General features: G+C 40.6%; 1 protein-coding gene across 5 annotated transcripts in view; it reads right to left on the bottom strand.

Annotated features, from left to right (window-relative positions):
* Positions 1–4146: 4146 nt before the first annotated feature.
* LOC130040003 (organic anion transporter 7-like) overlaps positions 4147–17824 on the bottom strand; it is a 44649-nt gene continuing 30971 nt past the window's right edge. For 3 of the 5 annotated variants that reach the window (XM_056132013.1, XM_056132018.1, XM_056132016.1), the window contains one exon: positions 8429–8597. In XM_056132013.1, coding sequence (XP_055987988.1) covers positions 8468–8597 — 130 coding nt within the window. In that variant the 3' untranslated portion in view covers positions 8429–8467. Of the gene's footprint in view, positions 8264–8428; positions 8598–16741; positions 16848–17824 lie in introns of those variants that run through there. The other 2 variants (XM_056132015.1, XM_056132014.1) reach the window with 2 other exon arrangements.

The raw sequence follows: 17824 nt of genomic DNA, 5'->3' as shown, positions 1-17824 counted from the left end.
CGAGAGGGGCGGAGGAATCGAACTCGGGTCGGCCATGTTGGCTGCGTGCAAGGCAGACGCCCTACCCGCTGTGCTATCGCTCCAGCCCATGTTACACTCTTAACTTCTATATATTTTACCACTTAAGATACACAGATGTCGAGACTTAAACCTGAAAGCTTTGTAACTTTTCCCACAGTGATTCAATAAATTAATAACGGTCACGGTCCTCCCGTTGTTCATCAATTTGCTCGAGCGGGCCCAGTAATATCTCCATCGTGAGACTTGTTACTGTGTTTGGTCTATCGAATACACCACGGGTAGCTTGCCAGGCTCTGCCGTGCGGGCGAGATACTCTCGGTAGCTTGCCGGGCTCTCCGAGAGGGGCGAAGGAATTGAACTCGGGTTGGCCATATTGGCTGCATGCAAGGCAAACGCCCTGCTGCTGTGCTATCTCTCCGGACCTGAAAGATGGTGAACTATGCCTGGGCAGGGCAAAGCCAGAGGAAACTCTGGTGGAGGTCGGTAGTGGTCCTGACGTACAAATCGGTCGTCCGACCTGGGTGTAGGGGCAAAAGACTAATGGAACCATCTAGTAGCTGGTTCCCTCCGAAGTTTCCCTCAGGATAGCTGGTGCTCTCGCACAACCACCCACGCAGTTTTATCTGGTAAAGCGAATGATTAGAGGTCTTGGGGCCGAAACGATCTCAACCTATTCTCAAACTTTAAACTAATAAATTAATTAAAAAATACACAGATGTAACTATTTTGTATGAGAAATTCAATCAAAATGAAATAGTTCCTTCAATGAAAAATTATGAGGAGAACTTAGTAGATGAACTAGAGATTCCACCACTGCAACTACTCTCAGGTTTGTGAGAATTGTTTATCTTCCCCTCTGCTATAACATGTTCCAAGTACTCCTCACAGTCATTTTGATGATCACACAAGGAGGAGTGATAACTTTTATAAGTGGTCAGAGATCCCACACAGTAAGCAATTTTAGGCCATGGATAGTTAGTATATCGCTTTACCTCAGTGACTGGCATTCTGAGAGATATCGTAGTGGAATGAGTCTGGCAGAGAAAGATATTTAGGGACAGTAGAAATATCATTCTACGGGGCTGGAGTGATAGCACAGTGGTAGGGTGTTTGCCTTGCGTGCAGCCATCCCGGCCGAGCCAGGTTTGATTCCTCTGCCCCTCTCAGAGAGCCCGGCAAGCTACCGAGAGTATCCCGCCTGCATGGCAAAGCCTGGCAAGCTACTGAGAGTATTCAATATGCCAAACACAGTAACAACAAGTCTCACAATGGAGACGTTTACTGGGCCCACTCGAGCAAATCGATGAACAACAGGAGGACAGTGACAGTGACAGAAATACCATTTTGCATCCAACGTTCTGTTGCAATGGTTGAGGTTTATTAATTCAGTCAAGTTAGAATCTTCTTTCCTAGTCTGCTGGGCACTTAGACCAGGAATCTGACATGATTGTATTTTAATACATGATGATGTTTTCATATAGTGGAAATGATCATGTTCATTCTAGATATCAGGTCTCCATTCTCTTACCCTTGATGATCAGAAAAAACTAAATTTTCAAGTCAGATGCCTGGCATTTAGTAAATGGGGTCACTTGCATTTCTGTTATTTTGTTCCCAGGACTCTAGGTTATAGAAAACCATATATTGATAATTGACTCAAAGCTTGTGTTTTAATTTGGAATTATTTTCTAACTTTGCAGAAGGCTGTCTCTTATCTACAACCTAACCACACTTAAATTTAACAAGACTGTTACATTGTTCACTGATACTAGGATCTTCTGCATGCAGTTGTAGTAGGAATCTGATTGTCATTAACCTACTTCATGCATTTTTTTATAATGTAGGAGAACTGATATTTATCCAACCATCGATTAAGCTGTTTGAATTACTCCATGCATTTTTACATGCAGTATGTGTCCCTGGGCTCACTGAAGAATTTTGAAAGTGTTTTTTTTTCTGAGTAACCAAGTACTCTTTGTGCCTTTGGATTGTTTTTCTAGATGAGATCACTAAGGGAAGGAAAAGAAATGTTCACATAGAATATTGATTCTGGTCTGAGTGAAGTATTAACAATGGAGTGGAATTGTATTTGAAGACAGCCTTAGAAGAGACAATTATCCTTTTTTATCTTTCTGTTTTCAGTACTACACATCTATCTGTGGATTTTGTCATTTTGTGTATAATGTGTCTTGGAGTTTTTCTAATTGGGTCTATTTTCACTGAGACCCTTTGGGCCTCTTGGATCTTGGTGCCTGTAATACTCAACTTTGGGAAGTTCTTATCAATGGTTTCTCTAACTACTGTTTCTTCATCACATTTGCCTCCTATTCTTCAGGGATTCTGATGATTTTTATGTTGTTCCTCTTGAATTCGTCCCACAGTTCTCCAGTATGCTGTTCATTTCTTTTTGGACTATTTTCCACTTCCTGCTATTTCCTAGTGATTTCCTCCTTCAAATACTGAATCTCCTTAAACTTTTGCTCAGCTTCTGTTATTCTGCGGGTCAGAGCTTCTATTCACTTTTTTTTTTTGGTCTGTATCACCTACCATACTCTTAATTCCTTCATTTCTGACTCTAAAAGCATTTTCATTTTGACTCTCATATTTCCTCCTGCTTTGCTGACTATCTGGGCCACTTTTTTTTTAACTCATTGAACATCCCCATCATAATGTCACTAAGCACACCATCTGAGGTTGTACTGGTGCTGTTTATGTCTTCAGTGGTACTGTTTTTGTTCATTAAGCTTGGTGAGTTTCTACATATTTCTCCCATTGGGTTTCTAGTGTTCTTGTGCTGGTGGTGAGTCTTAAGTCCCCTGGAAGATGCTGAGGGATTAAGCTGGAGGTTTCTCTCTATCTTCTCTGCCCATCCTCGCAGAATGACAGGGAGAATAAACTGAGTAGTATGTAATTTGTTGAGTAAAGCTATAGGGGGGTCTAGTAAATTACTATGCAATTCGGGGATTATGGTGTGTGCCCTTAATATGCCCAGGTCTGGTGTGGAGGCTGCTTGGACCCATCTGGGAGGGAAGAGCTCTGCCTCCCTTTGCAAATAGTCCCAGTGACGTCAGCAGGAAGCAAGCCTCACCTGGGATGGTGGAGCAGCAAGCAGGGGTCCTAGTTTAGTTGACTACTGTACTCCCATTTAATTCATTGAGTATCATTATGAAGACAATTTTGAATTATTTAACAATTGGGGCTATTTTCCTATATTCAGGCTTCTTTTGTAACATTTAATTGGCTTCATTAAATGTTTCTCTCCTCCCTCAGAGTTTGAGTTCTGATTTCATACCCAGAGAACTTTACACAGCCTGACTAACAATTCTTTTTCTTGCTGTGTGTCTTCCCTGACTTGTGTGTGTAAATTATTTTGAAGGGATTTTCTGTTTTTCATTCAGGACTCTCTCTGATATTCTCTGCGGTAATGAGACTTAGAGGTTTCATTATCTTGTAATAAATGCCATGTAGTAAATCACCATCCTAGGGCTTCGCTGTCTGTCTGTGGCACCACATATTCTGTATGGCTGATGTCTTTGTTCTCAGAAACACAACCTGGAACCTTTTTCCCCTGTGTAATGTAGACTTAGATATATAATATATAATAAATAACATAATATATAATATAATTTCTTCTGGCAGTTCACAAACCCAGAGTCCATAGGATTTAACAATTTTCCTGCTGGTTTAAAACAAAGAGAGAAACAGAGAGACAGACAGAGGAAGAGAGAGAGAGAGAGAGAGAGAGAGAAAGGGAGGGAGAGAGAGATTGAGAGAAAGATTGAGAAATTACCAAAATAAGAAGAGCCAAGTCATGTGCTTTTCAAAATGTTTTTCTCTGGGCTCTGAAAAGATAGTACAATGGGTAAGGTGTTTGCCTTGCACATGGCTAGCCTGGGTTCAAGCCCTGACTTTCCATAAGGTCATCTGAGTTCAGGAGTGATTCCAGATGTGGCCCAAAAAAACAACAAACCAAAAATATGTGCTTTTTTCTTTAGTTAGTGAGATGAAATTTAGTATTGGATTGTGAAGAAATACAAAATCCAGACTATTACCAGGATCAGGTACAGATGTGAGTATAAAATTATTTAATAAGAACTCTGAAGGCAATCATGGTATGGCCACAACGCCTTGTAAATCTTTTCAAATTAAACAAAAGTATTTTGGAGTCAGAGCTATCACACATGGGTCAAGGCACTTGCCTTGAATTCTGCTGAGCCTAGTTCGAATCCCCAGCACACGTATGATTTGCAAACACTGGAGGGATTCAATTCTGAGCACAGAGCTAGAAATAGCCCCCAAGTCCTGCAGGGTATGGTCTAATCCCCACCCTACCTCTGAATAAAGACTTTTATGATAGCTATTTAGTCCAAAATTGACTGGTGACGTCAGTAAGATACAAGAAAACGTATTTAATAAAAAGAACTGTTTCAGTGATCTTTTAAATCCATAATGAAGCACTTCTCTGCCTGATTTGACTTTAAGCTAACTGGTAAACAGCCATGGATGAGTATAGGAGGTTAAAAATACCAGTAGGGACAATGTATTTAGCAATTGAATTTATAATTAACAGAAGAAGCCCAGACAATAAAATATTCGCCCACATTTCGATGAGCCAATTTGTTTAATCTGTCACATCAGGCTATTTTAGGAAAAAGTGTATTTTCTTCTGCACCCTAGACAATGATATATAGTCTGTGTTTCTGAAAAAGAGTTTGGCTCTAAGAAACATGGTTATAGAATTGAGCATGAACATAATCTAAGAAAAATATTCTTTAAGGGGCAGTTAAACAGATTAATTTAGAAAATCATCCTGTAGGACCATATGTATTTGATTAGTGTATATCTATATTGTATGCATTACACCTATTTTGTTATTTAATGATATTATTTATATTGTTAAGTACTAACTATTGAGGAGAATGTTTATTTTCTTATAAGGGATATTATTCATTGACATCAGAATAAGAAACAGTAACTAAAGTTTAAAACGCAGACTGAAGATCAATTGTCAGTAAGTTTTCACATTGCACAACCTAATTTATCCCCAAAACTCTATGCTTTGTGGACTGTTAGTATTGATCCGATAACTTTGAAACGAGGTCTCTGGTCAAACTTCATCCCCTTCAAAGAGAAACAGATCTGGGGCCAAGTGCCAAAACATCAAAGACAAAATACACTGATAAAGTTTTGTTGGGGAGATTTATGACCACAAAGGGATTTTTTTTCAGATGTTTGGAAATTAAGGACCAATTTATAGTGGTGCCAGCAAATATCCTGCTATGCTGGAAAAATTGCTTCCACTGTATTTGGCAATAACTTTCAATTCAGACAATGGAATGAAACAACCTTGTAAGTGGGTCATTTTGAGGTCATTTTATACATTCAAGTGGTTCTGCTGGATGTATTGTGAGAATGTGTGTGTGTTATATATGTCTAGTATCATAAGCTATGTTCTCAACTGGAGACACACCACAATTAGAAGTATGCTAATTAGATGAGTATACACCAGGAACCATTAATTTCTCCAATTCCTTAGTATTGCCATATAGATTTTATATAGTGAGAGGATACTCTCAAAGGAAGAAGCCCATCTCTGTAGTAACTATAGAGAAAATGAAGGAAGAAGAGTTCATTATTGTAACAGTTCTATGTGACTTAACCAAATAATCTAATAATATTTGATGCTCCACTTAGTGCCCTCAAATCGAGCGAGGCATTACTTCCCATGTAATTGCTGCTGGGAGCATCGTAGAGCTGAGGAGTCCATTATGCAGACCCCAAGGCACACATTGATGTGTCACATAGATAATGTTACCAATGTCTTCTCTGAGACACAGTCTCATTGCCTTTGACGTTCTTGTAAGGAACAAAGTTTTCTGCTTTGCCTCTGCTCCAAGAACAGAATTGCAAAAGACAAAAATCCCTTAGTGACATATTAAAATTGAATTCTCACCAATGATGCATCCCATATCTCATTTTGTATTTTTCTAGTCCATTTCATAACTTTTTTATGATTTATGGATGAGCTTATTCCTTTGGCATTCTTCACTTTACTAACTGTAAATGTAAACTTATTTTTTTTACTTTCTAAATTAATTACTATCTAAATTAGTTTTGATACATCTTCTGATATGATCATGACAGAATCATAACATGTTCTTGGAGTTGTGACTCTAAAATAGAGCATGGAGGAAGTACAGGCAGCAAAATAGATATTAGGAGGAGTTAGAAGCACCACCTCCCCCCACCAGAAAGTCATATACTTTTGTTTACACCAGATGTGCCTTTAACTTTTCTTGCTTGCTCTCTCAAATACCTCTGTAAATTTTTCTCCCATCTGCCCAGCCATTTGATGCAAAAACTGAATTTTTAAGTCAATTTTCACTCACCCAAAACTTGAACAATTCTATATTCAGTCAGTTCTATCTACTAAAATCTATTTTTCAGTATCATGATGGAACCCAAATGGAAATTGTAGCATGTTGTAGACCTAATACAGCTTTAGTCAAACCTGAAGACATAAATGTTATACTCTCTTGACATATAGGAGAAACTTAACCTAATGATATGGGGTGTTCAACTTTTCTCTGTCTAATGTCAATCAGATTGGTACCTTTGACCTCCATCCTGGGATCAATGGCAGAGAATGAGACAAACAAACACATGAGGAGACAAACAAATATACATGCACTGCCCAAGCTTTCGGGTCTCCTCAGGAGCCATAAGTGAGCACAGAGACTGGTCATCATTCAATGCAATATTGCTCCCCAACCTTTGTTTCCAACACGTACATTGTTGTTTGAGTTGACAGAGACATTAAGAACAGTTAGTAATCACATCAAAATTCAATGGCACAGGAGGAGCAGACACTGTGATGTTACACGAAGTCAATCAGTAGCACCCATAATGTATAAAGTCATTACAATTTCCTATTTTGTTTTCGCCTCTGTTGCCCACTAAATCTAGAAGACCCTAAACTGTTTTTCTTCTATTATTTCCTGGGTGTGTTTCTGCTGCCTGTTTATATTCTGAGACTTACACTGTTTTTCCCAGGGGAGTATCCCAAATTGGGGGTTGGGTTTTTATTTGGAGGATGATTTCCCACACTTCACAGTACAAATTTGTTTTTAAAAAAAATCCATTTTTCCAGCTCTAGGAGATAATTCATGAGTCTTTGAAACATTCTGGCTGATTAGATTTTCTTAGTATACCTGGACCTTGAGCCAGGACAAACTAATGAGCTTAGAATTATTTCTGCTTTGATTCACATGAGACCATGGACCAGGCTGTATAATTTTTTTTTTACTCCTTGAGAGCCTAAAACTGAGTCTGTCTCATTCTGGGTAGTTAACACTAGTATGTGGGCTGTCTGTACCTCTAAGACAAATTGGTAAAAATCGCTGGACACCTAATTTCATTGGAAATTATTCATTTATCTTGCTATAAAACCACCCATGATGTTGGTTGAATTAAGCAGCATCCATGCTCCAGTAGAAGATAACAGGACGTTTGTGCCCAGTTTCTTTCTTTGTGCGTTGGCCTTTATGTACCAATCCATCTAGATATAGAGTGCCATGGGGATCACCTGACAATATGATTTGATTTGCCTAATGGGTGTTAGAAGCTGTATTGTGATAAACATCCTGGCTACAAGGTGACTTGATCCTCAATAATCATGCTTAGCAGGCCACCGTCATCTTCATCTCTAGAGTCTATGATATTGCATGATTAAGCTTGCTGTGTACTGTATTCCTGTAAAGCCACAGGGCGCCTCAGGAAGTGCGGTCCCACTTGGTATGCTGCCTTCACAGCCTACTGAATGCTCCAGGCTCTCCTTCTGTGGTACCTCTGGGAATGAGTCCAGGAGTCTTCTGGATCGCTTGGTGTTTGGCTGAAAGCTGCACTCTCAATTACATAAGATGCTGTGTCCGGTATTGAAGAGGCTTGGTAGGCTATTTGATGCCTTATACCAGAACTGCAAGATGCAGTAATTTGCCCTTTAATTTCAAGTGAATATGATACCACTTCCCACAATTTCAGATTCCAGCAAGTACACCTGATACCAAGTAGAGTGAATTTCTGTAGATGGTTCCACTTCACATTTGCTCTTAATACTGCCTATGTCTTACCAGTTTCACCAATGTACTTGCTGTTTTGTATTTCCAATCTGACAAAACACTTCAGTGGTGCAGAGGACCAAGGTACTATTATGCACAAGGTACACACAGCCCAGGTCTTCATTCTATATTGTGAGGGCAGGATGCAAATGTCATTTTATGTTGTCACTCATACCAGTCAAATGTTGGCTTTGCCTTCTTCTCATGTTTATAAGAAAGTAACAAGCCATTTTAAAAAAATAAATCCCAAATATGACCATAATAGGCCATGCTAATTCTCATGAGCAAAGTTACCAGATACTGCATGGTTGTTTAATAGGGGTTCCTATTCAATTCTGTTTGTGGTGGTCCACTGGGAACCCAAAGATTCTCAAGTTTCTTTTGGCATGGCTGACAAATGAGGACAAAGTGTCGATTTCCATTCCTGTGTCCTTTGGACCATCCAGGTTTGAGTAACCCCTGCAATTCAGAAGTATTAACTATTATTTAAAAACTACTACTTTTATTAAAGTCCTTATAAAGTACTGTGGTGTGGTGCAATGTGGTCTGGGATAGTACAATAGTTTTTCAGTTTCCACTTTGACTTTTGCTTGTATGATATGTAGTTTTTGTTTGGGGGCCACACCCAGCTGTACTCAGGACTTATTCCTGGTTCAGCATTCAGGGATCATTCCTCTTAGGACTTGGGGGACCACATGCCAGGGATTGAACCCGAGTCAACCACGTGCAAAGCAAACCATGTGTACTATTGCTCTGGCCCCTGTTATGATACTTCTTACTTGCAGATCAAGGGATCAATATGGAAGTTATGCAACTCCCAAGTGTATTCAATCAGTAAAGTAAAAATTGCAAAGCAATCACTTTAGTTTCTGTGAAACTGATAAGTTACTGTGAGTCTGGAAAATCTGGTATAGGCCATCCTTATATTGCCTGTTTTCTTCTACTCTAGTCTAGATTTTGAAGTATTAGTACTAATATGACTTACAGATTATTTCTACGACCGTGAACTCTGTCCAGCAGACCTCTGTCTACCTAGGTGACAGAGGTCACCTAGGTCACTTAGGTCACATCTTCTTTGAAGTGGATGTTTCTAACGTAATTGATGTTAGGGTCCTTAGGAACAGCTACATGGGGTTTCTGCAGAGCCTGCCTTGCTTTGAGCAAATAGCCTCTTTTTGGTTTAGTGATTATGTGTTTGAGAACTGGCTTAGACCTTAAAACTATTTATAGAGACTTTTGCTCATTAGTTGATTATTCTCAAAGTCTAGGTTAGTCTCTGATTTTATTTGATTAAATGCATTTGTCATATTCCAGTGGAAATACATCTGCCTTTCTTTTAGTGTGATGTTCTTTCTTCCTTCCGTCCTTTCTTCTTCCCTTCCTTCCTTCCTTCCTTCCTTCCTTCCTTCCTTCCTTCCTTCCTTGTGCTCAGGAGTGATTCTCAGCCAACTGGGATTGGGGTTCAACCAGTATTTCTTGGCCCCTGCAGTGCCAGAGAGTACCAAGCCACCACAGTGGTTGGTTCTTAGGGACCTTCACCTGGCAGCACTCAGAAGCTTCTAAAGTTAACAGTTGTACCAAGCAATGCTGTGGGGATGGGGGTGGGCATGTTTTACTGGGGACAGTACCTGGATTGGCAGCATGCAGGACCAGACCAGATTCAGTTTTGCTAAATCCCATGAACCATCCACTTGGCCTCTGGTTCTCACAAACTTCCTCTTGTGAGGCCCAGCACACTGCTGCCTTCACTAAGATGACTAGGGAGTGTGCTGCTTAGCAGCAGTTTGAGAAGAATAAAGTGTCACTGGCTCTGATACTGTCAGACGCTCCTTTTGTCAGATTTCCATGCCAGGTCATTTTATTTTTATTTTTTTAAATAGGGCTCACTCCGGCAGCCAGAACAATACCTGGCAGTGCTCAGAGTCCCTGTGATGGTGGGGATTGGATTTAGAGCCTTCCTTCTAATAGACTCGTGCTCTTCCACTTGAGCTGTCTTCTGGGCCCCCAGGATATGTCATTTTGTAAATCACCTGCACTTTTTTTTAAACTTGTTAAAATGCCAACATTTCACTTTAATTTTTTTTATAGAAGTAGCATTGCATTATAGCATTATATAAGTTTCAGGTGTGCCTCATTTGTTAAGCCAATGTCTGAACTACTGTAAGGTCCCTAGGGACCCTGAGAGAGATTCCAGAGTTAAAACTCTACTAATTAGTAACTCTCCCTTTCCTGCCCCCTCCCTAATAGAGCCTTAGCTGTGAAGCCCTTCCTTATTGGGATGTAAATTCTGAAACCATTTGTTGACTCTTCCCTGCTGGGATGTAAATTCTGAAATCATTTGTTGGCCCTTCCTTATCTGTTACCTCTGTTAGGAACTTTTCCCTTATCTGCTTCCACCAAATCAAAGGGAGCCAGGTGATAACCAAATGTCCAGATGCCCACTAGCCACAATGCCTATGTACGTGAATGCTGATCTTTGAATCTATAGGCTAAGGAGTGATGTACTTTTAAATGGATTGGTTAAGAAAGTATAATTTGTCACAAATCTATTGGCTATGAAAAGCGTGGGCTTTGCTGTAACGGCCAGTGAAGGCCTATATAAGATCCCCTTTGAAGAAGTTCGGGGTCTTGCCTCACCTATCTGACCTGCGTGTCTGTGTAGGCGGCTTGACCCTGGCTAGCCAGTCTCACAATAAACCTTGCTTGCTATTTGCAGTCTCTGGAGTCTCTTTGTCATTAAAGGGAGATCATGATCTGCGTCCTGACACTACATTAAGTTCACCACTAAAATCCATTTCTCACCAATTAGCCCCTTACCTCATTTATCTACCATCCTTCCCCCTTTCTATTCTAGCAACCACTAAGTCATGTTAGGAGGTAAACTGTTAGGACTGAACTGAGCTATCAGGATGAGCCCATGTAGACTGCACCATACAATGGGCAGGAACATAGGGACCCATGGAAATGGGCGAGATTTCTCTTACGTCCTGACTGGTTTGGATGAAATGGAACATCTTTTTCCTTTAAGCTGCCTTCAGTAAATAATTTCATAAATTTCAGTATATTGAAAGAGTCAGTTTTTCCTTTTCTCACAGAAGCCTAGTCTGATCTTTGGGGTTGTAGATTCCTGGCTCTGGTCCAGCCTACTCTTTGGGAGGTAGATTTCAGGTGCCCAGCTCAGCCTTGTCTTTGGGATGCAAATCCAAATACTTGTAGCCCAAGAAAGGTTCCGGTTTTGGTTTTGTATCTCTTTCCTTAGGCCAAAACGCACTGGTCTGCCAATACATGGAACCGATACATGCTTTGCCTGCCTCAGTGTTCTTTCTATAACTTCTGTAACTTCTTTTGATGACCTCACTGTATTGAGCCCTTTAGAATATGAACAGTAGGATGGTAATAAAAGGAGATTTGGGGCTTTCTAGCTTTGTCACAGATCTGAGAGACCTGGACCCTCCATGACATAAATTTCTTTCGCGTTCTTTGTCTCAGCGCCTCTGACTGAATGAATGTTCATGCAACAGTAAACATTTATTTTTATTTTACTTAATTCGTTGAGTATTTTCTCTCCATAGTATACTTGCATGAAATCATCTCATATTTGTGTTCCTCTGCCTCTAGCTTCTTATTGGTTATACTTGTTTTATGTACTACCTTTGCTTAGGAACATTTGAATGGATTCTGTTATTCCTTTCCAAAAGTTAATAGAATTATATTTTAGGTAATATAATTGTGAAAAAAAAATCTGTAGAACCAGGGAGATAGCCCGTGCTTAGCATGTGTGAGGCTATGAGTTTGATGTCTGGCACTGTGCGAAGGGGCATTAAGCCCTCCGGGTATGGCCTTGAAGGTCTCCTAGTCCTGATGGTTGTGCTCCTTCAAAAATAATAATCTATAGCCACATAAATGAGGGGACCATGTATGTCTCCTAAAGAAAGAAACTAATAAAATAATTCAGAGTTTGACGATTTCTAGAATTTCCTCCAGAATATCATGTCATTTTTTTCTCTGGTTTAAGGTAACTGTGTGAAGAACTTGAAGTCACTTCTCTCGCAGACAAACTAGTCCACAGTTATATGTGAAATAATTTTCACAGAAAACCTAGCAGTACTGTCATAACAAAGGATAAATTGACAGCATTGAGACTGGCAAGAAAAAAATAGATAGGCTCTCACCAAGGAAAAATCCCAGCATGGTAGGAATGTGTGAAATTTTACTTGGACAGTGAGGAAAGAGGAATACTTTTCATTAAGTACAGCAACCCCTTCATCTGCCTGATAGAGGTAAGTCTCTGGAGTCTCAACTTTGGGAAATAAATCCATAAAAAAAGTCCAAAGAACTGTATAGAAGAGAGAACCCACCCTTAAAATTTCTGCATGTAGACTCATTTGCTTACAGAAACTATACAGTAACACTGGCCTGAAAAGCATGTAAATATAATTTTCAGCTGAGATCCAACGTGTCACTCCTTTGGCAGCTAACTGAGAGGGGGGAAACTTTATGGATAGCATTCGTTTAGAAATATTAGTTCTCACCACGTTGGCAAACTACCACAAACTTGCCAATGCCAGTGCTACTTTATTTTTAGACACTTTAAAGAAACTTCAATAAGTGGAATAAAATGGGAAAAGTAGTACCAAGAATACATATGTAAAACAAGTATTTCAACAAGAAAGGTAGAGGTACAGTAAAAGCTGTGGATCTCTTGTAAGGAAGCACAGAGATTAAAAGACAGATTTGCTTAAGCGGGCCCAGTAATGTCTCCATCATGAGACTTGTTACTGTATTGAGCATATTGAATATGTCACGGGTATCTTGCCAGGCTTTTCCGTGCGGGCAAGATACTCTCAGTAGCTTGCCGGGCTCTCTGAGAGGGACGAAGGAATTGAACCCGGCTCGGCAGAGCTGGCTGCGTGCAAGGCAAACACCCTTCTGCTGAGCTATTGCTCCAGCCCTAAATGGCAGAATTAGTCAAAATTATAAGAATTCGTTCAAGGATACATGTAAGTTAAAGATAGAAATGAGATATTAAAAATGTGAGAAGAAAACAAAATAGGAGACTAACACCCAAGAATAGCCGAGATAAGTACCAGGAGGTTCACTCCATGGCTTGGAGGCCAGCCACACATGCTAGGGGAAAAGGCAGCTCAGATAGAGAAGGGAGCACCAAATAAAAGGTCTTGGGAGGATCCTCCCAGGATGAGAGATGCATGCTGAAAGTAGACTATAGACTGAACATGATTGCCATTCAATGCCTCTTTTGCAAACCACAGCACCCAAAAGGAGAGAGGAAACAAAAGGGAATGCCCTGCCACAGGGGTGGGGTTGGGATGGGGGGGGATAAAGGGGGTGGGAGGGATACTGGGAGCACTGGAGGTGGAGAATGGGCACTGGTGGAGGGATAGGTACTCAATCATTGTATAACTGAAACCCAAGCACAAAAAAATTGTAAGTCTAAAACTGTACCACATGGTGTTTCACTAATAAAAATAAAAATAATTTTTAAAAATGTAAGAAGAAGAGGAAACAAAAGAGTAGAGTATTTTTTTAAAAATTGTTTTTGTGGGGTTTTTTTTTGCCACATGTAACAGTGCTCTGTACTTACTCCTGGCTCTGACTCCTGGCAGTGCTCCGGAGGTTATATAGGGTGCCACAGATTGATCCTGGATCAGCCACCCTCAAAAAAAAAAATGCCCTACACCTTACTTCCTCTCCAGACACAGTTTTTGAATGTGCACAGCGGTAGGGCATTTGCCTTGCATGCAGCCAGCCTGGCCAACCTGGGTTCGATTCCTCCACCCCTTTCGGAGAGCCCGGCAAGCTACCGAGAGTATCTCACCCGCACAGCAAAGCCTGGCAAGCTACCCATGACATATTCAATATGCCAAACACAGTAACAACAAGTCTCACGATGGAGACGTTACTAGGCCTGCTCGAGCAAATCGATGAACAACGGGAGGACAGTGCTACAATGCTACAGTTAATTTAATTAGCACAAAATACTTTTCACATAGAAAGGTACACTGGAACTTCATGGCAACCACAGAAAAAAAGCTTATAACTGAAGCCAATAAACAAATCAAAAACAAACCCTTAGATTCTGACAACAGGAGGTGCTTTCTAGAAAAGCTGGACAATAAGGAATGACAGAGGGGCTCAATTGAAGCATGTTGGATGGTAACTAGACTTTCAGTGATTATCCTAATGTAATATAAATAAATATGGTATAAATTGAATTACAATGGGATATGCTTGAAACCTGTATGATGTTACAAGTTAACATTACCTCAGTGAAAAAAATTATTTTAAATTTCTTTAGCATAAGATTTTGTAGCCATACTTTCTATACAACAATGTGATATAGAACAACTGGTCCACTAATCTCTTCAAGTCATCTTAGAACTTTTTGTTTAGCCTATGAAGTAAAATTATTAGCCATTTATTATAAAAAATGATTGCTTATACATAATAACTTATTTCTACCAGCTGTTTATGATGGTTAACTTATTCATTTTTAAGCACTATTCTTGTTACCACAGGACTCTTGCTTTTGTAAATGCATTTAGTGTGAGGGTTTTGAATACTGCATCTTACACTAGCATATGCTCCCTTAAATACAAGTTTGTTCCACCCTTGCTCTTGAACATCATTTGTGAGGTGGACAGAAACTTTTGGACCACACCAGTAGTTCTCAGTAACTAATACTGATAGGATGCTCAGAAGTCATTCCTGTTAGTAGTATGGAGACCATATAGTACTGGGGATTGAATCAGGGCCTCTTAGCTCTTTGAGTTATCTTCTCAGACCTGATGCCCATTTTTCTGAAACATCCTTTCTATTACTAATTTGTAGAAATATTTTTTAACTTTATTCCAAATTATTCCAAATATATGGGGATGTTCATTGCAACTTAAAAAATCGATCTTTACAGCACACAGCCGCAGAGAAGAAGGGCCACATGGAGGGCTGGCTCCACAGCTCCTGGAGAAGACACCAGGTTCCAAAAAAAGCCAAGATCACCTGGAAGTCCCAGATGGGGTAGGTGACGCATCCCGCCTCCCCCAGATGGAACCCCGGTGACCAGAAGCCTCTACAAGCATAGCTCGAGTATGCGGGAACAAGGACTTTTCCTCCAAACTGTGCAGCCACATAAGCGGCCGCGCAACATCTCTATATATACAAAGTGATCAATGGGAAGTAAATCACCCAACGTTTCTCCCTGAAAATCAGAGTTAAGTTGGGAGCACGGCCACAGCCCCAGAAGCACAAGGACTTAATGCAGAACCCAGCAGCTTGGAGCAGAAAAGTGAACGGACTATGCGTTAATCCAGGCCATCATGTCTGCCCAGAGGGGAAAGGGTGTTGCTCCCTTCCGCCCTCCTCCCTCTGGAAAGAAAGATGGCGGCCGCATGGGAGCCTTGTGGAGAGCAGGTATGAGCCGGCGGTGTGGGGGGCGACTAAAACCTCATGGGAAGGGGGGCGCTCCAGTCTGTCCTTCACGCCCTAGCGAGGCCACCAGTTGCCCCCCACAAGCGGCTCTCTGGCACGGCCACGACTCCAGAGCACAGAAACCAATCTCTTAATTATCTGACTTTCAGTAGAAATACTTCCAGGGTTAATAAGTAAAATAGTGGAAATCCAAAACCAACATTTAATTCTTGAACCCAGCTGTAGAAAGCAAATCACTTCACAATGCTTTTTCAGCATGTCTGATTTGGGGTGGGGGGTAAACTCTAAATAATAGTGGTGCGTCTTTTATTGAAACAATGAACCTAATCAAAGCAGATAGAGTGTCAACTAGAATTCACCTGCCTCGCAGGCATTGGGAGGAGTGGGGGGTGGGGTTTTATTGGGGTTCTTCGTGGTAAAAAATAAGTATTGGTAAAGGGAAATGTGTTTGATATTTGCATGACTGAGACCTAAACCTGAAAGCTTTGTAACTTTTCCCACAGTGATTCAATAAATAAATAAATAAATTATTTATAAAAAAATCATTACTCTTTGGAAAAAGAATTGATGTTTTGGAGCCAGAGCAATAGTACAGAGGGTAAGGCACCTGCTTTGCACATGGATGAACCAGGTGCCACATATGTTCCCTAGACCCCCATCAGGAGTGATTCCTGAGAACACAGTCAGAAGTAAGCACTGAGGACCACCAGAAAGGAAAAATGTTCCTTAATTCAATTATATCTTCTACCCCAAAATAAGCTAAACACATACAGGCATAAAACTGTATTTATATATTTGCTTTGAGCGTGTCATGACTTTTATCAAACTTCATTGTTTGTGGTGAAGAGGGTTGTTAGGAGCACACATGGTGGTGCTCAGGGGTTACATCTGGCTCTGCACTGAGAAATCACTCTTGGAGGTCTTGGAAGACCATAAGGGATTCTGGGGAAAGAACCTGGATTGTACACTTACAAGGTAAGCACCCTACCCACTCCAAACTTCTCTTCAACCCCATTCCAAACTTCTTAGAATTAATCACAAGTCCTTTATTAATAATAATTTACTATTGTAATAATTGTCAATGGTGTCCATTTTACATTGTATCTTTTTATTACTTTCCATACTTTGCCTGTACCTAAAAATGACCTGAAATTTACCTTTTATCTTATTCTTTGATAAACAGCTCACAGAATTCCTTAAAATGATGTCACTTTGATGGAATCAATAGTATCTTCCTGCTTTGGTTCTCTTGAGCCTTTTCTCCTGGGACAAACATAATGAAAATGGCCAAAAATCAACACATTTTTAAAAAGTACAGAAGAAGCGTTTTGTTTTTTTTTTTTGAGCCAGAGAGAGCTCAGCAGAATGACCTCATACTTTGCATGAAGGAAGCCCAGTTTCCATCTCCCATCTCCACAAGGTCCTCTGAGCACCACTTGGGTGTGTGCAAATATATTATCTTTAGAACAAGCTGATCATTCACCCACCATATTGATCGGAAAACTATCATGATACTCAAAGCACTTGAGGAATTCTTAGGAACGTAAAAACCAAGTTCTTGCAGCAATAGAGGACAAGGCAACATTGATAGTTTCTGTTCACCTTTGGAAACCACAGCCTTGACTAAAAGAATATTCCAGAAAGGGAATTATATAAATACTTAAAAAGGGCCCTCCTGTTGATCATTGATTTGCTCGAGCGGGCCCAGTAACATCTCCATTGGAGACTTTGTTGTTACTGTGTTTGGCATATCAAGTACGTCATGGGGAGCTTGCCAGGCTCTGCCTTGCAGGCGAGATACTCTCGGTAGCTTGCCGGGCTCTCCGAGAGGGGCGGAGGAATCGAACTCGGGTCGGCCATGTTGGCTGCGTGCAAGGCAAACGCCCTACCACTGTGCTATTAAAAGTCTTACACAATTTTGTATTATCTTTCCTCCCTTGCTTCACAAGTTTTATTTCCAATAAAACCAGAGGGTTTGGATCTCATTGACAGTACAACTGAACTCCTGAGCTATTTTGTCAACTGTGGGAGGAGCTCTTATCCCTTCCCCTCATCTGCCTTAGATTTTTGAGTGCCCAGGGCTGTCCTCAGTCCTCCAGAACCTAGAAGTCCCATAACTCTCACTGCACTTCCCAGACGAAAGCTCCCAGGGACTGGGAGATGAGAATCAGATATTTGGGCTTGTGTGTGTCTGTGAAATACCTCTTGGGGATGTATCTTGCTCTGGGGTATATGCTTTT

This window comes from Sorex fumeus, unplaced genomic scaffold, assembly GCF_029834395.1.
Source record: "Sorex fumeus unplaced genomic scaffold, SorFum_2.1 ptg000093l, whole genome shotgun sequence".
Classification (NCBI taxonomy): Eukaryota; Metazoa; Chordata; class Mammalia; order Eulipotyphla; family Soricidae; genus Sorex; species Sorex fumeus.
The sequence above is the reverse complement of the archived record's forward strand: the minus strand, read 5'-3'. Positions and strand labels throughout refer to the sequence as shown.